The 23,413-nt window shown below is 33.2% G+C and overlaps 1 protein-coding gene across 7 annotated transcripts in view; it reads left to right on the top strand.

The window, feature by feature from the left end:
- The window catches only part of BCLAF1 (BCL2 associated transcription factor 1), a 28,749-nt gene extending 5,772 nt beyond the window's left edge, over positions 1-22,977 (top strand). The window contains exons 3-14 of one of the 7 annotated variants that reach the window (XM_081295791.1): positions 144-319; positions 3,667-3,780; positions 4,373-5,275; positions 6,481-7,146; positions 7,286-7,455; positions 9,689-9,794; positions 10,621-10,705; positions 13,088-13,263; positions 14,347-14,527; positions 15,481-15,627; positions 21,523-21,735; positions 21,883-22,977. In XM_081295791.1, coding sequence (XP_081151917.1) covers positions 3,677-3,780; positions 4,373-5,275; positions 6,481-7,146; positions 7,286-7,455; positions 9,689-9,794; positions 10,621-10,705; positions 13,088-13,263; positions 14,347-14,527; positions 15,481-15,627; positions 21,523-21,735; positions 21,883-21,888 — 2,757 coding nt within the window. In that variant the 5' untranslated portion in view covers positions 144-319; positions 3,667-3,676 and the 3' untranslated portion in view covers positions 21,889-22,977. Of the gene's footprint in view, positions 1-143; positions 320-3,666; positions 3,781-4,366; positions 5,276-6,480; positions 7,147-7,285; positions 7,456-9,688; positions 9,795-10,620; positions 10,706-13,087; positions 13,264-13,396; positions 13,560-14,346; positions 14,528-15,480; positions 15,628-21,522; positions 21,736-21,882 lie in introns of those variants that run through there. The other 6 variants (XM_081295789.1, XM_081295790.1, XM_081295788.1 and 3 more) reach the window with 6 other exon arrangements.
- Positions 22,978-23,413: the final 436 nt, after the last annotated feature.

Genomic DNA, 23,413 nt, shown 5'->3' with positions numbered 1-23,413 from the left:
TACGGTTTTACTAATTTGCTTAGGGCCTCTTAAGTTGCTGAGGCTGGCCTCAAACTTTCAATCTTTCTGCCATCTTGAGTCGCTGGGATTACAGGAGTATACCATTGCACCCGGCTGATTCTTTTCATCTCTCCTGCTTCTAGGTTGTATATTTGCTTCTTCCACTTCTATAAAAACCTCTACTAAACGATTCAGAACATAAAAAGCAAATTAAAATCAAAGCAAGACAAAAAGACCCTGCTGTTTAACCCATCTTCCCTAATGCAAACAAGAGGAGTTCCATAACTTAACTTTCCCCCCCCTCTACTTTGGTGTTAAGGTAATTAAAATTAATTCCTTATTATGTGCCAAAATTGTATTACATGAGCTACATTTATCAACTCATTTAGTTCTTTATGAAATAGGTGCTGTAATTTTCTTCATTCGTAATAACTGCGGTTCAGATTAAAGATTTTGCCTAAGGTCACACAAAAAAGGAGGTGTCTTAGCCTGTCTTTGAATCTAGGTAGTCTGAGAGGTTTTTGATCTTAATCTTCTTTAGCGAGAAATATTTCTATAAAGACTTGAAAAATATATTAATCCAAATTTCTGGGGCTGGGAGTATAAATTAGTGTCAGGTACTTGCCTAGTTTGTGCAAGGCCCTGATTTGATCCCTACTGCACCAACACACAACAAAAACTTCAAAAGAACTCATTTCTTTTGGACTGATAAATTTATAGTTGTGCTTTTTAAATCACTTATTTGGAATTTCAAGTGTGTCTATTTAAAAACAAATCAAAACCCAGATGTTTAAAAATAAAATTGCTGCTTAAACAAACAAACACCCCCCCCCCAGGTTCTGGGGAATACATTCATTTAACAGTTAAAGAAGTACCTGATTGAGTGTTCTGAAGTCTTTCCCTGACCCCTCTTTGTGGGCTGGGGTTTGAACACAGGGCCTCATGCATACTAGGCAAACAAAAACACTTGAGCTACACCCCTAGCCTGGCCTGAAGCTTCAAAGAATTATTTTCCTAACCAATATTGTGGTTAGTCTTTTTAATTTTGTTTATATAAAGCATTTTTTTAATTGCATACCAACCCAGATGTTCTGGATTGGAAAAGTCTATACAATTTCTGATTTGCTTGCTAGAAAGTACCATTAGCAAAACAAAATATGTCAAGAACCAATATCAGAGATTGTAGATATGCATAGCACAGAACTTATGGGTAATTGAAAGCATTTCTTTTACTTATTAATACAGTGAAAGTGGTTTTGCCTAGCTATTGGAATCTTCAAAATCATTTGACACTCTGGTTTTTTAAATAGTTTTTGTAATTATCTCAGAGTGGAAGAAAAATCAGTTTCTTGAAATAAATCTTATTACACCGAATGTTAATTACATATGTAATTTAAAAAGTTTGAGAAAGACAGTATTTTGAAAGCCAATAAAGTGTCACAATTCCTGATAATCTAGATTTCTTATTTTAGAGATTGTAAATGTGAATGTCACCAATTTCATTATGTTGTCAAAATAAAATAGCTTGCCAAACCAAATTTGTCTTTTTTTCTACTGGGTAACAGGTCTCCCTCTGTGAATGTTAAATTTCCTTTATTAATGATGTAGAATTCTTATTCTACCTTTTTTGAACACTGAAACCTGCATTTTTAATTCTATCTTATGTATGCCTTGTTTATTTGGGACTGAGAAAAAGTTGAGAGTAGAAGAAAAAGGTGATAGTTTGTCTATTAGATGATAGTTATGTTGTATTTGAAATACTTACCTGAAACTTTGAAGTTTTTCGTTTATGTTCTTTAAAGAGGAAGCTTGTAGACAGAATCTTTACTTTCTCGCAATTAACTAATTTTAGTATCTCAATACTACTTTATAGTACTCAAAAAGACTAGGTAAAATGGTGTATTCAAAAATACTTGGTTCTTGCAGATATGATTTAAATATATGAAAATTGCTGTTAGAAGTTTAATAAGTTGATTTTTTTTGGAAATGATGACTTATTTGATAATAAGTTTAGTAGAGATTTGGAAATAGTTCCACAGTTGTCCCTTGAACACAGGTTTGAACTTCATGGGTCCACTTTACGTGAATGGTGTTGGGAAATTCATAACAATTTGAAAAAATTTGCAGGTGATCCATGTAGCCTAGAACTAGTGGAAAAAAATTCTAAAAAAACCCAAAAAAAGGTATGCCATGAATGGATAAAATATTTAGGTAACAGTTTTTTATTGTTTAAGATGCATATATATTCAAAATTTAAAGTTTATAAATTCTTACTCATAGGCAGTGCATGATTCCATTTTCAATTGAGAAATGTAAAGATGCAGTATTTAAATCATAACTGCATGAAATCAACTGCTATAATAATTTCATAACTATCTTCTGTTGCTGTTTTTGTGAACTTAAGTGTTGTGGATATGTGTTGTGGATATCCACTTAAAATGCTGGTCCTGATGCTAGTAATCATCTCTGAACAGTTTGTTTCTCCAGAAAATTTTGTATTGCCTGTTTTTCAGCATACGTAATCAAGTAGCATACAAAACACGTGTCAATTGAGTTTTGTGATTGGTAAGGCTTCTTTCTGGTCAACAGCAAGATATTAAGTTTTTAGGGAATCAAAGATTATTCGTAGATTGACTATGTGGGGGTCACTGTCTCTAACTCCTAGTTGTTTTAAGGGTCACCTATATTTGGCAATAATAAGCCTATAAGGTTAAGACTATATAGTCTCAGAACTCATTGAAAAGTTGAAAATGTGACATTTGTGATGTACATGCAGTGATTTGCTTTGTGTGTATTTGTATGTTTAAAAGTTATTTTTATGAAGAGTAAATTATATGAATCAGTTCTGTTACTACTACCCTGTGAAGTCTAATTATAGCATTTGATACCATATAATCTTTAGAAAAGTAACGATACAAGTGTACAAGTTATGTTTTTTCTTGTAGTTGTAATCTCTCTTGGCAGTAATCTAATTTCTGGATCTCGTCCTTTTTCATTTACCAGAAAAAAAAGCTAGAGTACCCTAGGCTTTGTCATGTAAGTCCATTTTTATCCTGCCATCATGACTACTGAGAACAAACAGAGTCATGGATGACTTCAGCTTTTCAGAGACTTAGTGACCTTTATTTCTACTAGGAGTCTATCCAGTAATACCACTCAAGGCAGTATAGTATGCATGAAGTGGTCAGTTCAGGCCCATTTCAAGGATATAAGATACTATGACGACAGTCTAGTAGGTTTATTTTTTTTCCAGTGTTGAGCCTCTTGATTATAGACAAGATTATACAGAAAGTATGATATTTTCTTTGTTTCAGGTTTCTTATCTAATAGTTGGATATTTATCTTTTTTTTTCAGGAGAGGTAGGTATTTGTGTTGGTATGGAATAACATGTTGCTGCAGTCTGATATCGCTCTTTTTAGCTACTGCAGCTGTTGTCTTTTTGAATTGAGACACATAGTTGAGGCAGAACATAGAAAATTGTCACTTTAGTACACTGTATTTGTTATGCAGGCAAAAACAAGGTTTTAGTTAGGAATAATGACCTGTCCTCTGAAAAGAATGATAATGATCTATAAAATTCAATTTGTATCTGAAAATAAGAAAATCTTGTATGAAACTTTAATCAAATTATAATTTTAACCTTTTTTACTCTTTCATTTGACTAGGAGAAAAGAAATGGGTCGTTCCAATTCTAGATCACACTCTTCAAGATCAAAGTCTAGATCACAGTCTAGTTCTCGATCAAGATCAAGATCACACTCTAGAAAGAAGAGATACAGGTGAATTAATGGTTTAGTTCCTTGAATAATGGTAATCATTAATGGCTAATGTTTTATCAAATGCCTATTGTATGCAGGTACAGTGCTAAAACGATTAGTATATATATTTCATTCTCAAAGAATCCTGTGGAATGGATCTATTGTTAATGCCATTTTAGAGTTAGACAATTGAAAATTGCGAGCTAGTAAATGTTAGAGCTTAGATTTGAATCCAGTAGTTGGACTCCAGATCTGATTCCTATTGTACTGTGCTAATATATACTGGATTTCATTGTATTTTTCTGTCAGACTGAGAGATGAGTTAGATAATGTAAGAATTACTTGGCAGTACATAACCTGCATAGTTTTTATTTCTGACTCTGATCTTTGAATTTTTTTTTTTTTAACACTGTCTCTAGGTGCCAGCCTAGACTTATTCCAAGGTCTTTAATTTATTCTCTCATTATTTACTTAGAAGTGAGTTTTTAACTTTAGAAAAACAATAAAGTTGTACAATGAGTTTATTTGTTATATTCAACCAGAAATATCTAGAATGGTAGGCTAGGTTACATTATTTTTCTTACATTGATATTTATTTTATTTTTAGTTCTAGGTCTCGTTCCAGGACATATTCAAGATCTCGTAGTAGAGATCGTATTTATTCTAGAGATTATCGTCGAGATTACAGAAATAATAGAGGAATGAGACGACCTTATGGGTACAGAGGAAGGGGTAGAGGGTATTATCAAGGAGGAGGAGGTAGATACCATCGAGGTGGTTATAGACCTGTCTGGAATAGAAGGCACTCTAGGAGTCCTAGACGAGGTCGTTCACGTTCCAGGAGTCCAAAAAGAAGATCCGTTTCTTCTCAGAGGTCCCGAAGCAGATCTCGCCGGTCATATAGATCCTCTAGGTCTCCAAGATCATCATCATCTCGTTCTTCATCCCCATATAGCAAATCTCCTGTCTCTAAAAGACGAGGGTCTCAGGAAAAACAAACCAAAAAAGCTGAAGGGGAACCCCAAGAAGAGAGTCCTTTGAAAAGCAAATCACAGGAGGAAACGAAAGATACGTTTGAACATGATCCATCTGAATCTATTGATGAGTTTAATAAATCAGCCACATCTGGTGATATTTGGCCTGGCCTTTCAGCTTATGATAATAGTCCCAGATCACCCCATAGTCCTTCACCTATTGCTACACCACCTAGTCAGAGTTCATCTTGCTCAGATGCCCCCATGCTTAGTACAGTTCATTCTGCAAAAAATACTCCCTCTCAGCATTCACATTCCATTCAGCATAGCCCTGAAAGGTCTGGCTCTGGTTCTGTTGGAAATGGATCTAGTCGATACAGTCCTTCTCAGAACAGTCCAATTCATCATATCCCTTCACGAAGAAGTCCTGCAAAGACAATCACACCACAGAATGCTCCAAGAGATGAGGCTAGGGGACGTTCCTCATTTTATCCTGATGGAGGAGATCAGGAAACTGCAAAGACTGGGAAATTCTTAAAAAGGTAAGAACTAAAGGAGGGTGGTATTTAGATTATAATATTAGTAGTTCTTTGAATTTTATTTGGAATTATATGACTTCAAAAGTTGCATTGTGATGTATTAGCTGTTTTTACTCACAACTTCCTAATAATTTCAGATTTTACTCCTTGTATGCTAAACTTTGGAAGGATGCTAAGTGTTCTACTAAAAATTAATTTATCTCTTAATTTTATCCATTTTTAGTCAGTCCAAAATTAACAATATTAGTGAGGAGAAATTTAAAAGTGTAAAGCATGACCAATAATATGTTAAGAACCATAAAACTAGAAATTGGTAGAGCATTGAAAGTTTGTTTTATTCTTTTCACCACTAAAATGTAATCTTCATAAATGATGCACTTAAGTTTTACATTCTTAGGTGGTATTACAGACAGTTCAGTTGTCAGTATTTAATAAATTCTGCCTGACTTTGGAAAAGATGATGGAATTTGAATTTTCAGTACCTTTAATGACATTTTTAAAAATTTGTCTAAATTCTGATTTTAAGCATTGTGGAAAATTGCTATTAATTAAATTTGGTTCTTAATGTAGTGTTAAGTGAGGAAATAGAACCAAGTACACTATTTATGATATATTAGCATATAGTTAATGTTTTTATTGACTGATACTTTTAGTTCTACTTAATATTTCCATTTTCTAGAGCTAGGTTTATATAAACTTGAACTCTTGTGATTCAGCTAGAGTATTAAATAACCTAATTGCATTAAAGTCCATTTGTGCTTTTGTTTATGTGATAAGATGTTAATGGAATAGCAATGTTGAGTATAAGAAATTCTAGTAGGTTTGTGTATTATCCTTCATTGCTTCTTGGTCTCAAAAGTTAAATTTAGGCTACATATTGCAGCTTAAATGTTGTATATTGTAAGATCTCTGTAGAAATTTGGATTTGTTTATGCAAAATTGTGGACTGTGACAGAATGGAATAGGTTTTTGAGATCACTTTATACATTTTAAACTTTAGGATATTTAATGTAAATTTAAAAACAGTACATATGTTTTATGTGAAGGTATTTTTGATTTTATAAAAAGTGGGATTTGAAAAAACACCTTTTCAGTAGCATTATTTTCTCATTGCTGGTCCTGTGATATTGGGCAACACATTTAAGTATGCAAGTGATCTACAATGAATGCACTCCAGAGTTACTATCCTCTTCTTTGCTTATTCACAGGTTCACAGATGAAGAGTCTAGAGTATTCCTGCTTGATAGGGGTAATACCAGGGATAAAGAGGCTCCAAAGGAGAAAGGATCAGAGAAAGGGAGGGCAGAGGGAGAATGGGAAGATCAGGAAGCTCTAGATTACTTCAGTGATAAAGAGTCTGGAAAACAAAAGTTTAATGATTCAGAAGGGGATGACACAGAGGAGACAGAGGATTATAGACAGTTCAGGAAGTCAGTCCTCGCAGATCAGGGTAAAAATTTTGCTACTGCATCTCACCGGAATACTGAGGAGGAAGGACCCAAGTACAAGTCCAAAGTTTCACTGAAAGGCAATAGAGAAAGTGATGGATTTAGAGAAGAAAAAAATTATAAACTTAAAGAGACTGGATACGTAGTGGAAAGGCCTAGCACTACAAAAGATAAGCACAAGGAAGACGACAAAAATTCTGAAAGAATAACAGTAAAGAAAGAAACTCAGTCACCTGAGCAGGTAAAATCTGAAAAGCTCAAAGACCTCTTTGATTACAGTCCCCCTCTACACAAGAATCTGGATGCACGAGAAAAGTCTACCTTCAGAGAGGAGAGCCCACTTAGGATCAAAATGATAGCCAGTGATTCTCATCGTCCCGAAGTCAAACTCAAAATGGCACCTGTTCCTCTTGATGATTCTAACAGGTAATTCCACACTGATGTCCAGTAAGTAAGCTGTGTGGGTTTTTAGTTGGTAATCTTATTTTCTGAACGTGGTGTTTTCACATTCAAACCAATGGTATATTTTGTTTGTGTGTGTGTGTGTGTTATCCATATGTTTCAGACCTGCATCCTTGACTAAAGACAGGCTACTTGCTAGTACACTTGTCCATTCTGTCAAGAAGGAGCAAGAGTTCCGATCCATCTTTGACCACATTAAGTTGCCTCAGGCCAGCAAAAGCACTTCAGAGTCATTTATACAACACATTGTGTCCTTGGTTCATCATGTTAAAGGTATGCTTAGTGTGTTTAGTTGTTGTGACTTAAACTTCTCTTGCATGCAGGAAAAAATGATTATTTACACTTTATTATACCTAGGGCTAGCAGGTTTACATTAAATCCTAAAAATTTGGAAAAATAATATTGAGGAAGAGATACTAGTCTTGAGAGGGGCATCAAGAGTCATGAAGATATTAAATAAAAAGTGAACAAAATGGTAGAATTAAAATATTCTAATAAGTTATATTAAAATATGTAGATTTATTTAAATCTGAAAGTCTTTGTAAAGGTATAATGTATTTGAAGTGCAGAAGGCTTACTTACTTTATTTACTTAATTACTTTTATTGCATGACTTAAAATTAACTATTGGCATAGGTTTATAACAAAGTGAGGCAGTATGGTTACTATTTCTTAAGAATTTCTGTTCTATTTTTAAAGAAATCTGAAACCAGAGGAAAATAGTATTAACTTCCTGTCTTCTTTTTGTACTGCTTGATATAATACTTTTTTTCTGGTTTATCCTCATTTAAAAAAATTACCAAGATGTTAGATGAATAGTGATTACATAAGTAGCGACTAATTAGGATCATAGAACATTTCTTTAGATCCCTAAAGGTGAGGGTTGTCATTTCAACTAAAGTAATGATTTTTTGTTTTCACTGGTGTGTAATTCTAGCTTCAGAATTACTAATAATTTTGAAAGATTTTAGGGTATGACTTTTTGGGCAACTAGGTTGTGTTTTTGTTTTTCTGTTTAATAGGTTCATTCTCAGGAACCTTCATGGCAGTTGGTCTTAAAAGTCTTTTTTCTTTCTTTCTTTCTTTCTTTCTTTCTTTTTTTTTTTTTTTTAAGTTTGTCATGAGAACAACTCATAATAGCTGAAACTCGTCACTAGTAATTCCTTATGGGCTTGATATTTCAAAACAGTAAATAATTGAGTGAGTCTTTTTGGATGTAATTACTTAAACATGGTAACAAAAGAGTTTTGCTATTTTGCTATAAGTAAGATTGTGAACCAGTTTATTACCATGTTACTGTGGTAAAGTATGAAACATTAGTATTTTTTTCTTTTTTCACCTTTTTTGACCTTTCTCACATTTTACAAATTATTGCTGAATTTTGAGATCAGATTTTGATAAAATTTTTCCTTTTTCATTTTTTTTCCTTTTTAAAAAGAATTGATGATAGTTATGTTTCATATTTGGTATTGTGCAACCGATCTGAACAGCTCTTACTTTATATAGAGCTGAAAATGCCCAGTGATGTTTTCTTTTTCATTGTAACTAGGTCCTGGAGTATGTTTTGAAATGGCAAAATCCATGTTTCAAAGTAAAATAGCTGTTGAAAGATACAGGCAAAGTTGAATCTTCTGTCTTCCTGGCAAAAATGGCATAAAAACTGAGTTGCTAGCTCAAATTCCTGGGTTTCATGGAATTATGATTGAGGCACTACCCTTGTAGTGGCCGTTTCACGTTTTAATGATTGGTTATGAGACATGTGCTGGATATTGGGCGGTAAGTTGACACAGATGTATGTTGACCTGTTAAGCAGATAGCTTGCTTCATAATGTAACATTTCATAGCTCATGACTTTATACGTCTATTTTACATTTACAGCATATACCTTGAACTGGTTTATAAACTAATCAGTATCGATATTACTAATTTTAAAATTATAAAACAAGACAACAATATCAGATATATTGTCAGGTTTGCCACGATGCCAGATTTTTGGAATAATTACTGAATATAAATTAAAATATTTTTCCTGTTAATGGCAATCTTCACTTTTTTCTTAAAGCCATTTCTGTTATGTCAACATAAGTTCTTGGTGAAATAATTTTATCAGTTTACTCAAACCATCTCTGTAGTTCTGTATTTTTTTTTTTTTTTGGCAAATAGTTGCTCGAAGTAGCTTCATTGATTCATGAATTGACAAGGTATAATTATGGGCATCCACATGTTGTTCCTTTTCTATTTGAGGAAGTAGTGCATTAGTGTGAAATTAGACTTGATTTAATGTATTGTTCTTGGATTATATGTAATATTGACAAGGACCTGTGAGGAAATTTGCAATCAAGAAGTTAAAAAGGAAAGGGTAGGAACTTTTTGTAACACTTGATTCTCTTCTGCTAGGTTTCTTGAATATTTTTATTTTCTTTTCACCTGCTACATGCCCTTCTGTCACAAGTGAAAATCCCCTTTTAACGATTCCTAATTCGGCAGTATTTCTCCTAAATCAACAGAGCAATACTTCAAATCTGCTGCGGTGACCCTAAACGAGCGGTTCACTTCGTATCAGAAAGCCACTGAAGAACATAGTACCCGGCAAAAGAGCCCTGAGATACACAGGTATGTGTAGTACTGAATTTGCGTGTTAAAGTATTGTTTTGAATAGAAGGAAATTGTTTAAACAAGATTATACAGAAAGTATATGATATCATGATCCAAGTAAACTTTGTTTTTTTTTTTTTTCCCCTCTCATTTTCTAATAAGGTTGTGAAATAAAAATGTTTGGTGAAACATAGTACTTTTTCACAAAAAGAATATGTATGTTGACAATTATGTTGCAGTCCTAGCTGTATGACTTCATTGCGTTGTGAGGAACAAGTTATTTAATCTTGGACATCGATTTTTTTTTTCACATGCAGAAATAAGGATAATACTTTTGCAGGGTGATGGTGACAGTGATACTGGTTATACAGTATCTAATTCAGTGCTTAGTACTTAATTGCTGTAGTATGGATGGTGCTTTCTCAGGAAGCACTGGGAATTTTCAGCTGATACTGTCATTGAAAGGAGAGATAGAATAAAACCCCAAAAGATTATTGTATTGAATATGAGAAAATATTTATACTGAATAGTTAAAACTAGGAAGAGTGTTAAGGAGCTAGTGATTATATTCATGTGTTCACTGAGGAAAATGAGGTGTTAAGATTGCACAGTAATTTTAATACTTATTACAAACATTATTTTTTGTTAATTAAAATGGTTACTTAAAATGTCAGGTTTCACTTATATATAAAAATGTAGCCAAAGCATTCTGATTTATCCCTAATGGATATTGTTTCTATTAGGAATTAATAGTCTTATTGTGAGTTTATTGGAAGAAAAGTAACTTCTAGTATCTCTCCAAAAAAGTAATTTTTTGTACTAAATACACTTTATTTACATTAAGGAGAATCGACATCTCTCCAAGTGCCCTGAGGAAGCATACCCGTTTAGCAGGGGAAGAGAGAGTTTTTAAAGAAGAAAATCAGAAGGTACATTTTTGGATGCATATCTTTTTCTTGTTAAGTTCAGTGTAATGATACTGTACTAAATATAGTTTTCTTAAGGCAAAATGTTTATTAGATAATTTCTATTTTTAATTTGTAAATATATATTTATGATAGTATACATATTGCTTTTTTTAGAAGACATTAAGCTGACAATAAAGTACTTTAAATTAAAAACGAAAGGACTTTTTGAAAATGCTAGTGAAAAGGAAATATTTAGTCCTAAGAAAACGTAAAGAGCCAGTGAGTAGATAAAGGAAGAAGATGATAGCAAAGATATAAATTATATTATGATTTCTATAGAGTTTTGAGATGGATATTAGAATTTGTGTGTGCTTAAAGTAAAGGTTGTTCACAAATAGCAAGAAGTAATCCCTATGCTATTGGGGCATTTTTATGTGTGCTATAAAGAGGCAATCTGTAAACTGATTTCTAAGTGTGTCTAGAAAAAAAACCATCTCTATTATAATATTTGTGTTTTGGGAGATGGCTTTTAAACTTATAAAGAGCCTATGAAAGATGAGGCATGGGAATGAGGGTCTTAGAGGGAATGGAATATGGTGCTTGAGGACACTCTGATAAACCTCTGGTATTTCAAAATCGACATTTTTTAGGTAGAATAGCCTATAGAACAAATGTTCGTTCTGTGTGCAAAACAGGTGGAAGGGAGCAACTGTCTCTTATTTTGAATAGATCAGTAAGCTTTTGCAAGTATTGCTTGGTTCTAATTCTGGCCATCAGTAAGTAGTCTCTGTTATGATTGAAAAATAATTAACTTCTTGGATCTTGATTTTTCTAACTAAAAAAATGAGAATACATTTGATTTTCAGAGTTGTGGAATAATTGGGCTACTTTGAAACCCTGGCACTTTTGTTACTAGAAGCTGATAGCATACAAATTATTTAAAGATGGCATGCTCTTAATCTATTGGGTTGTGGAATCTATAGAGTTTACAAAGAAAGTGATTGCTTTGCATGGGGCATGTTTATTTTGGAAAAACCTATTTTGAGAAGTTGATTTTTTTTTCTTGTGCTTTTTTTATCTTCATTACTTTGGGTTCAATGTTAGTTAATTTTGTTTTCCCCCAAATTTAGTCTTCTGTTGTGCTCTTGACAGTGAGTATTTTTTTCTCTTATTATTCAGACTAGATTTTGATCTGGAAGAGAGAATAGTGATAACTGATGGATGGACAAGAGGATATGACATTGGTTTTTATTTATCCTTCATCTTTCTAATAAACATGTTAATGTGCAATTAATGTGTATGTGTGTGTGTATATATATACACACACACACACACATACATATATAGTTTTCAATTCACAAAGTAGTTTCACTTGTTACTTGTAGACTTGGTATTACCTAGGTGAATAGGAAGTTTTTTGCTCTTGATTAGATTTTTGTTATCCTAGGAGCAAATAGGTGAGTAGTTCTCATTTGGAGGTGTGTGTGTGTGTGTGTGTGTGTGTGTATACTTTGAGTTTTATGAATGCTTATGAATATTATAGCTAGACTTCCCAGAATAAATACTTCTTATTGTTCTATCAAGGATGTCCACATTGCTTAGCATCTTACTGATGTATAATTTCTCTTCATTCCTAGATGCCTCTTTCCATCTTCCTAAATTATATAGTATTTGAAAAAGCAATGGAACAAGAAGGAGGTGAATTGTGACCCAGTTAAACTAATGTCCGTTGCAATACCTGAATTGAGAAAGGGCAGTATATGGTCCAAGATACTGAGTACAGGATTTCGAATAAGACCTTTCTGGCTTTGTTTCAACCCTTGTTCAACCTCAGTTGGTTTCATTAATCATATTCCACTTGCATGTTATGGAAATTATAGTATTCTTATTTTTGAAGCGCTTTTTCAGTTTGTCGACTGACTTGGGAAGAGCTTGATGATAATGAGGCTTAGTTAATGAGAATCATTACTTTAGGATCCCTCAACTTTATAGGCAGAAGGCTACATCATAATTTTGAGATTATAACATTGTTCAACTGTTATAAAAAAGGTATTTGGCAGGATGAGGGATAATTAATGAGGATGTTCTGAGTGGAATAATGTTTATCTTTTCACTGTACAGAATATTTTAGGAATTACTTTTAATCAACGTATAAAATACTCAAGATAATTAGTTTTTAGCAATTTCTCCAGTCCTACTGCACTTATACACATATTTAGTTAAAAAATTGGGGGAAAACTAAAAAAAAAAAATCTAAGGATGATTGTAGTATATCATATGATCCATTTTTTTCTGATACCAAAATGCCAATTTCTTTTAGAAACTGGCATAAGTCTGTGTGTATGTATGTATATTTTCTGTTTCTTCCCTAAACTCTGTACTTTACTTATCTGTCTTTTATAGGGAGATAAAAAATTAAGGTGTGATTCTGCTGATCTTCGGCATGACATTGATCGCCGTAGAAAAGAAAGAAGTAAAGAACGGGGGGATTCCAAGGGCTCCAGGGAATCCAGTGGATCAAGAAAGCAAGAAAAAACTCCAAAAGATTACAAGGAATACAAATCTTACAAAGATGACAGGTAATTGTTAAAATTGTCTGAGTTAGGTTTTAGCTTCTAATTAGCCTTTAATAATTGTCAGCTTAATTGCTTTCAATTTTGACTATGTAATCGAATGTTTAAATTTAAACAATTAAAATTATTTGTTTTACAGCAAAAATGTATTTGTCTTTTACACGGCTTATGGTGGATGAGGACAAAAACTTTGGAATAGCAAGCTAACACTGAAAAAAAAAATGACAAATTAATGTGTCCTATTATCCAGGCTACATCAGGAGGTTGGACTTCAATGCAGTGCATTTCTAGAAACAGTTTGTGTAAGAACTTTGGTTCGTTATGCTTGATTCCGCACTTTTTCAACTCATAACACCCAGAGTACAAAAATTTTAAACTGATCTAGTGGTTTAACATGGGAGAGATGGGTGGGGAGGAAGGACTAGGAGTAGCAATGTGTATTAGTCTTTTCAAAATAATGTTACCATGGATACTGTTAGCAGTGGTAAGAGTTATCAAAGGTATGACCTTTTCAGGTGTTGGATTAGAATCATGTAAATTTGATCATCATAGAGTCAAATAAATACTAGGAATACAAAATACTGTAGATAATTGTTTTTCTTGCTGTTCTTTAGGTAAATGGTGTGTTTTATTTGTGTATTTATAATTATGATTGGTATTTGCAATGTCATGTGCTTTTTATTTCTATATTGGTGTTATGGCCCAAACCATACAAACTGTTCTCACCCGGGGTGTACAAACTACAGTCATTTTAATCTTGGCCTTAAGAACCTTCTTTTTCCTACTCCTCTTTTCCTTTCATTAAAATAACAAAAGATTCTATAAGTTAACTTAAAAATATTTGGAGAACTCTACCTCATTCTTGAAGTTTAACAGTCTACTAGTTTAGACCATAGCATGTTTTTAGTAGTGGTGTAAAACATTGAAAGAGAATGGAAACAGACTGTCAAAGTTTAACACCCAATTATTTTACTTATGTAATAATTTTAATAGGGGATAGTTTTTTTTAATATCCCTCTTGTTATTAAGATTCAACAGGGTTCTCTCTCTTTTTAAAAATGGCACTTTTTTGTTTTCTTTATGTTGCAGTAAACATAAAAGTAGAGAGCAAGATCATTCTCGATCTTCGTCCTCTTCAGCATCACCTTCTTCTCCCAGTTCTCGAGAAGAAAAGGAGAGTAAGAAGGAAAGAGAAGAAGAATTTAAAACCCATCATGAAATGAAAGAATACTCAGGCTTTGCAGGAGTTAGCCGACCACGAGGAACCTTTGTAAGTAATAAAATCGCCTTAGATTATTTGATAGGGTTTTACTTTATTGTACACAGGAATGTCAAAGATAGATTATCTGTTACGTGAATCATTATTCCTGAAGTCAGAATTAGCTTTGAAAAATGAAATGACATTTAAAGTAATGTCTTCAGTAAAAAATGCCATTTTTGAAATCTTAAAGCATCTGTGAACTAGATTTTTTTCAGATCAATAAGCACATGTAGTCCTTAGAAACCTGAGTATCAAGGAAAGTTATTGGTGGAGGTCTATTTTTTAAAACACTTTATTAGTTTTTGAAAAACTGTCATAAAACCTAAAATATTTTATATGTTCATCTCTGTATTATAGCTATTTTCATTTTTACCTGTTCAAGTCCTTGCTTATGTGTATCAGTCATTGAAGTAATATATAACTTTCTGTTCTACCTTGTATATACATTATTCTTATGTTTCCATAAAGTTGTTAAGCTGTTTAATAATTCCATAGTAGTACATCTTCTTGCCACTTTAAGTTATAGATTCATATTTCTATCTTCAGCTCGTTTCTTATTGTAGGATTTATTAGGCCATGTGGGAAGAGACGAACTTTTCTTACATGGTAATAGATGTTGTTGAATACTTTGGACTCCTGAGATAATTCAGAGGAACTAGGCAACTCTTAGGTAGTAAAGTGGGAGCGGGCTTGTTTGTTTTAAAATTCAGGCCTTTAAAAGTGCGTCTTCTAACATTTAGGTTCCCCCCCCCCACCCCCCTCATCAGTATGCAGAGTTGTTCCTCCCCCTCATCTATGTTATAAAATGGCCATTCTTTTCATCCTCAGTGGCTATGAAATTAAGATTCAGGTAGAAATGGCAATATGTTTTTTTTTTTTTTGTTATTGCAGTAAAATTAGAGTTTGCATGTGACTAAATACTTTTGATTGCATTACTAAACAATTTTGTTAATGTTAATCAGTTTCGAATTAGAGGCAGAGGAAGAGCCAGAGGAGTTTTTGCTGGGACAAATACTGGTCCAAACAACTCAAATACTACTTTTCAAAAGAGACCGAAGGAAGAGGAATGGGATCCAGAATATACCCCAAAGAGCAAGAAGTACTTCTTGGTGGGTGTTAGAAATCTGTGTTTATTTGGTTTGCAATTATTTTCAAGATATACTAGGTGAATACATTTGAGTACAGATATCCACTAATATGAGAAAGATTCACCATAACATGGGAAACCTTTCCAAAAATCATTACTCAGATGATTTGAAGCTTTTTAAAAATGTGGGTCCCTTTACTCATGTTTATTCTTATTTGATATCACATGTAGGCTGATCAAGGTCAACTAAAAATAAACCTGATTTGATAGCAGTTCATAGAAGAACATTGTTATAGTTGAGCTTAATATATGTTTCATATCTGTCTATAAGACAGTAGTTGCAGAAACTTCTCTTTCAGATGCCCTATTAATCATCAGAGCTATTTGTTTAAAGATGGAAAATATTTTCATACTACTTGTAACTAAGGATCTTAGGGATCCTGTCATTTCATTGAAATTAAAGGGAGATAAAAATTAAATTTTAGAAAATGGGCTAGATGCACTGATTTGATGCTTCTTTGATGTAGATGAAGCAGTTTTCCAAGAATAAAGCTAGAGGCGATGAGTTCTGAAAGATCACCAGATGCGGATGATAATTTTCTGCAATTTGTCATGAGGGAAAGGGTCTGTCCTGCATTATAGAGTTAGACTTAAAAATGGATCCGAAAGTATTCTTTTTTTTTTTTTAATAAATAATAGTTCTTCAGGGAAGTCATGCTTCAGAGGCTAGTTTAAGAATTAGTTGCTTAGTGGAAGCAAGGATGAAAATAGTAATGGATTCATTAGAAGATTTTTGTCTTTTCATTTGGCTTTTTATAAATATAGTTGACTAAACCTGAATGTCCATGACAGGTATGCTTAGATAGAGGGTAAAGCTGCATTCTGAAGTGAATATTTTGTTAGGAAAATGGTAAATGTAATTCATTCAAGTTTATTTCTACTTTTTTTTTTTAACGTCCAGAAGTTTGAAAAAGTTATATGAGTTGTGTTTGCTCAGTTTATACTTTTTTCATGGGAAACTTGTACTAAGTTGCTTTTGAGTTGACAGTCTGGAAAGTAAAAGGCATTTGATTCAGTAATAGATGTGTCTACTTTTTGATTTGAGTTTATTAACAGACTACTGTTTTATGCTGGGGTACTAGAAAAGGAAAAACACATATAAGATAAGAGACCAGTAATAGAGAAATTTTCTAATTATATATGGTGGCTTTTCCCAAAGGAGGGAATTGTGGATTTTTGCCAGAAGTGAACGACATTCTAGGGAAACTTGGTTTGACTCAATCTTGGTTGAGCTTAAAAGGTGGGCAACTATACTACAGATTTCAGAAGGGGTTAAACAGTATGCATAGAGAATTTTAGTGCATTGGATGGTGGTATAAGTTTGTGAGAACAGAGGAAAAGCAAGTCTGATAGGGAACGCCATAGTACTTTAATTTGTGTTTTAAATGGGGTTCAGAAAAATCATGTTTTTTTTAAATAGAAGATTTAGGGGCTACATTTGAGAAAAGGTGAGAATATACTTCTGGGAACTTTGAGACCATCTAGTTGAATGAGTGTTGTAATAAAGAGTAGGGAATGTAGAGGGAAGATAATGTCTTTGGGAAGATCAAATTCTGTTCTGGTCAGGTTCTGACAAGGAGAGAACTCAAGTGGAGATGTCCAGTGGGTAGTTGTTAATATAGTTTTAGATGAAAAAAATCTTAAGGGTTGGGGAATGAGTAATACCAGTAAAATATGAGAGGTAAACCAAGTGTGAAAGGTGAAACAGTTAAAAGGGAATGAGAGGTGACCAAGTACATAATGATTGTTTGCCACTTCACTAATTTAAAGATATATAGGTCAGATCTTCTGCCATTCTTTCAGATTTTGACTTTTAATAATGTATTTTATCAATAAGATAAATTGTGTTATTTTAAGAATTTAGATACTTCAAATTAGTAATTTATTCGCTTTTTTTTTTTTTTTTTTTTTTTTGCTCTACTGAGTATTGAACCAAGGTGCACTTTGCCACTGAGCTACATCCCCAGACTTTTTAAATTTTTATTTTGAGATGTGGTCTTGCTAAGTTGCTGAAGCTTTTCTCAAAGTGGAATCTTCCTGCCTTAGTGTTCAAGTAGCTGGGATTATAGATGTGTGCCACTGTGCCTGGCAGTAGCTGTAATATTTTATGTTTCTGTTCTGGGCTAAAGTTTGAAAATTTGTATATAAAACTGTATGTATGCATGTGTCACACTGATATTCACTAGAACATTGAGTAAAATTAGCACCTGAATTACACAAGTTTTTCCTTATAAATCAGTTCTCCGACTTGATTATTTTGGTTCATATTTGTTGTGAGCCATTGAAATAACAACTCTAACTGGGTATGGTGGTGCAGGCCCTCCAGTGACTTGAGAGGCTGAGGTAGGAGGATCACAGTCTCACTATAGAGTGCCTCTGTTTTCAGTTTCCAGTACCAAAATAACAACAAAGAAGAAACAGCAACTTCAGTCTTACATGTCGTCTCCCCTTCCCCCCATTGAACCCAGGGGTGCTTGACCACTGAGCCATACTCCAGTCCTTTTTCATATTTTATTTATAGATGGGGTCTTGCCAACTTGGCTAGGGTCTTCCTAAAGTTGCTGAGGCTGGCTTTGAACCCGTCATCCTCCTGTTTCAGTCTCCCAATTTAAAGTTTTTATTATTCAAATTTTAGTGAATATTTGAACTATATCTATTTTTCGTCTTTTTGTAAAGAGACTGATCTTTTATACAGCTAGTGTTGAGAATATAAATATAATCAAAGATAGAAGTCAGAAGAAATGAAATTTCAAAATACTAGATATTTCCCTTAGGATCTTTCAGAATGATCAGTAGTATAGAAATTTTGCCTTTGTTGATAAAAATACTTAGTAATAATAAGTAGCACTTACAGAGAATTACTGTAGTATGGTAGGTGACTTTCTTAAATACTTTACATGTATTAACTTATTGAGTGTATATAAAGTCCTTTTGAGCTGGGGTTATCATTCTGTTTTTACAGATAAAGAAACTATGAAAATACAGTAGCTTGACCATTGTGTAGCTAGGAATGTGGTCAGTATTTGGATCCATGTGTTGGGCTCCAGAACCAGATTTGAAGTACCACTGATCCTCCAATTCTGAGTTATAGTAGCATTTCTTGAATTCTTTTCTGAAATTTCCTATCAACTATTTTTGTGAAACTGTGGTAATGTTTTCAATAATAAGAACAGCCAGAAAGATATTAGTCTAAAGTAGAACCTGAGTGATAAGTGAGTTTGAAGAGTTGGAGTAGATGGGAAAGTAGAGAAATAAGGAGGTTCTTGGTGTTGTTAAATTGATGTATCTTCAGAGGAAAAGTCCCTGGTGAAGAAGAAGGTGGGAGAAGATCAAGATTGGAGTTTAGGTAACCCTTTGAAACTTGGTTTTGTGTGTGTGTGTTGTGTGTGTGTGTAGATAGATAGTAGTGCTGGCGATCAAACAAGGATCTTGCATGTACTAGGCAGCTGCTCTGACCCTGAGCTTTATGTATATGTTTAGCCCTGAAACTTGATGGTCCTATAGAGAAAGGATAAGAGGATCCAAAAGATCCTGGTTTTAATAGATACTCATATTTTAGCTAGCTTCTGGCCCTTTGTGAAATAATGTATTTAATCTGAAATTATTTTTGATATCAAGGATTGAGTCCAGGGGTGCTTAACCACAGTGCCACATCCCCAGCCTTTAAAAAAAATATTTTTACTTAGAGATAGCATATTGCCAAGTTGGCTAGGGCCTCGCTAAGTTGCTGAGGCTGGGTTTGAACTTGTGATCCTCCTGCCTCAGCTTCCTGAGATGCTGGGATTAGAGGCATGTGCCACTGTGCCAGGCTTCAAATTACTTAATTCTTAGAATTTGAAGATTAAGAATATGATTAGCATAAATAAATTTGGTAACTGCTAGGATACCTTCTGAAAGACAGTTTATCAAATTTCAGATGATTGTACTTCTAAAAGTAATGGCCAGTTTAAAGTGGCTTTCAACTTTACCACCACCTTTTCTATTTGTGCTAGTTCTTAGCTGCCTTGTACAATTAATCATTTATGAGGCTCTATGGGTGATGATCATAAGGGATTTTAATTTTTCAGCATCTCAATTTTTAAAAATCTAACACAGGGACAGTTACCAGTATTTTATGAGGGTTTGTTGAACAAATCCATGTTATGTACTCAGAATAAAACTTTACCCATAGTAAGCACTATAGAAGCATTATTATTATTATTTTTTTGTGGTATTGGGGATTGAATCCAGGGCCTTATGCATGCAAGGCAAGTACTCTACCAACTGAGCTATATCCCCAGCCTAGAAGCATTATTATTAACACCATTATTTACAGAGGTAAGGTTTCTGTTAATATTTTTTTTTTAACCTGTGCCTTTACTCTGAAACTTTCTGCCTCTTCCCACAGATCCATGGAATATTGGGTCAGTACCACAAACAAAAAAACACACTTTTATAGTGGGTGTGTTAATGCTGTAAACATATATGAAATTATATAATCGAGTAGGTATCATTTTGAGTGGCCAAGTATTTTAAAATATTTTATGTTAGGCTTGCAATTAAATTCTTCCTGATGTATTTAGATTTTATTTGTCTTTTGCATTTTTGGGGATCAACTGTAGTGTGTTGCACACGATAGAAAAATCTCTGTACTAGTGGCTACATCCCCAGCCATGATGTGTTTTGAGTTCATTTTTTGATAGTTATATGGGGTTGTGCACACCTCTACCATATAATCTCCCCACTGCCCCCTGCTTTTTGTGTGTGTGTGTGTGTGTGTGGTGCTGGGGATTGATCGCAGGGCCTTGTGCATGTGAGGCAAGCACTCTACCGAGTGAGTTATATCCCTCCCCCTTTCATTTGTTTTAATAGAGATTGGTAAATGTTCTTTCATTATAGTATGTTAATTACTTATATAATCCCAGTTTTGTAAATCATGCAAGAGGGTAATCTGTATTAAATACACATGCACAAAGGCTATACAATATTTTGTTTGCATTATGCTTGTTTCCTTGTAAAGGGGCATCATTTTGCTCTATTTCTCATTTTGTGAGTGACAAATCTAAGAGTTTGTAAATTCAGGTGGGCTATAGTTCATTAAAGGTACATTCAGGAGACGGTCTTTTGTATTTGCAATGTAATATTCTGCTCATCTACCAAGTTGGGTAGTTTTCAATTTTGGAGATTTTTTTTTTCCTTAATAGAATAATTTGTAAGTTGGGGGAGCATCAGTATTTGAATAAAGTAAATGAAAAGTTAAGGTTGGAATGTAATAACTGCAGTACTTCAAGTTGGTGAAGAAGAAAATAGCTGAGGCAACATTACTCCAGGGACTATACTATCATGATTTGTCATTAAAATTTCCTAGCTAGAAGATTGATATGTACTATACATTGATCTAGATTTGAATCTTAATATAGTATTTTAAAATCATATTATCTATAAGGTATAGTTCATACTACATATTTTTATTTAATGAATATGATAATATTGTAAGGACATTTTTATTACTTTGCCACATCTTTCTGACTACAGTAATTTTGTTGTGAAAAAGTCCGATATTTTTATCTTATTGCTTGAAGCATAACAGCCATGGACTTAAGTTGATATAATGCAGACACCATAAGAATTAGAATTCTGAAAATTAGTGGTAGTTTATCGGTTGAGAGTCTCCTAGTAGTTGTTTGGGCAACCCTTAAGGGGTGCTTGAGTTTCTAAGTATTAAGATGTGATTACTCTGACAATGTTTTACCATGTTTTAGGAGATAACCAGTCTCACCCAGTTTTCAGAAGATTAATTACATTATTTATGATTGAACGAGAAGTCATCTTTTTATAAGAAAGATTTGATGATTTTTTTTTTTTAACCTTTCTGTAGCATGATGACAGAGATGATGGTGTGGATTATTGGGCCAAAAGAGGAAGAGGTCGTGGTACTTTTCAGCGTGGCAGAGGGCGCTTTAATTTCAAAAAATCGGGTAGCAGTCCAAAATGGACTCATGACAAATACCAAGGGGATGGAATTGTTGAAGATGAAGAAGAGTCCATGGAAAATAATGAAGAAAAGAAGGAGAGACGTAAAGAAGAAAAGGTAGATAATTTCACCTTGATTCTTGAAAGATTTTTGCTGGTATGAATTTGGTGGGTAAATCAGTTAATTTTTATGAACATGGGATTATAGTATATATTTCACTGTCCTTATCCTTATTAATCATCAATTTCTCTATTCTTTTCTTAGGAATAGTGTATCTGAAGTAAATTGGCAACAGAGAGCAGAACTTGCACCCACCATTTTTTTTTTTACCTGATTTTTGTTTCAGATAAGAATGTAAGCATTTTACTTAAATTTTACTGTTTGCAAGTAGTCTATAGATATTTTGTTTTAAGTCTTCAAATATCTTGAAAAATAGTAGACTGTATGTTGAAAATTGTACTGAAATAAAGTAGAAAATTGTTAACGTTCCATATTTGTAACTATCAACTTTTAAAAAAAATCTTTTACTGTTTTTGTTACATGCATTGTAATTCTGCTTTGTCTATAAGATATGGTCAAGTACAACTCTGTGAAAGTTCTGATTCTCTTCCCTCCCTGTTTGTTAATGTTTTATTCTGAAGTAAACGTTAGCTCTACATTACAAATCCCTGAACAGAAATTGTTTATAGTGACCACACTAATTATTTTAACTGTATACATCTGTTTAACATCTTCCTTAATTCGAACACTACATTGTAGGGTGGCTAATTTTTGATGTATACCATAAAGTTGTTCTTTTGGTAAACTATGCTTAGTTTCACACTTCAGCAAATGTTTAAAGAAGGCAGGAAAGGTTTGCCAGTGACTAAAAAGTACAAACTATTAGATTGAAAGGTTTGAGAAAATGTTATTTTTACTGAAAGCAAGCAGTGGCCTATAAAAACACATTTTTACAAGTCTTTCCTATTTTAGTTTAAAATTCATTGTTTTCTTTTTATTCTTATTTGATAGTTTGAGTCATGGTCTTAGATACCAACTATTTGAGAGAAAACTGATTTGTAATAATATTGCAAGTAAAACTCCGAGTACCACAGAACATCTTAGTATTAAGGAAATCACGAAAACAATAAACCCTGTAATCCTGGTGTTGGTATGGAGGAGGATTCCTGCAGAATAAATTTGATGCGTTAGTATATATTTCACAGCTTACATATTTATTTGTGCTTTTGAACAGCTGAAAATTAGTTTGTAGTGTGACCATAAGAAAATAAGACACACAGCATATTGTTCCTTGGTACTTTAAGTAACCTGTTTTTCTAATGTCACCAATAAAAGGTTTTGGCAATGTTGTAGCATTGATCTACCTTGGTTTTTATTTTATTTTTTCCTCCTTTTCAGTTGCAGTTGGTAAAATGGCTTTTTCTTTTACTTTCTATGGGTTCTATTCTTCAGGTAGAGATGATCTTTCAAATGTAAATTACTTTCTATGTTTATGTTAATAGCTTTTTTTAAAGGAATGAAAATTTGAAATGGGTACACTTGCCGGTGATTTTGTTTTTTCAACATACATAAACCTAGCACATTTCATTTTAATTCAGCATCTGAATTAGTTGTATATGTTTACATTTAAGAAGATAATGCTTCTGTTATAAAATTTTAAAGATCTTAAGTATATGGCTCTTTCATCCTCAATTTTGATGATTTGCAGTGTGTCTAGCACCTTGATTACTGCCAGGGACGTTTGCTAAGAGCTATTGGAAACTAAACTAAAACCAAAGTTAGTATATATTTGTGG

This window comes from Spermophilus citellus (genome assembly GCF_964194105.1).
Source record: "Spermophilus citellus genome assembly, chromosome: 5".
Lineage (NCBI taxonomy): Eukaryota > Metazoa > Chordata > Mammalia > Rodentia > Sciuridae > Spermophilus > Spermophilus citellus.
Note: the sequence above shows the minus strand (reverse complement) of the source record. Positions and strands in the feature narration are given on the sequence as shown.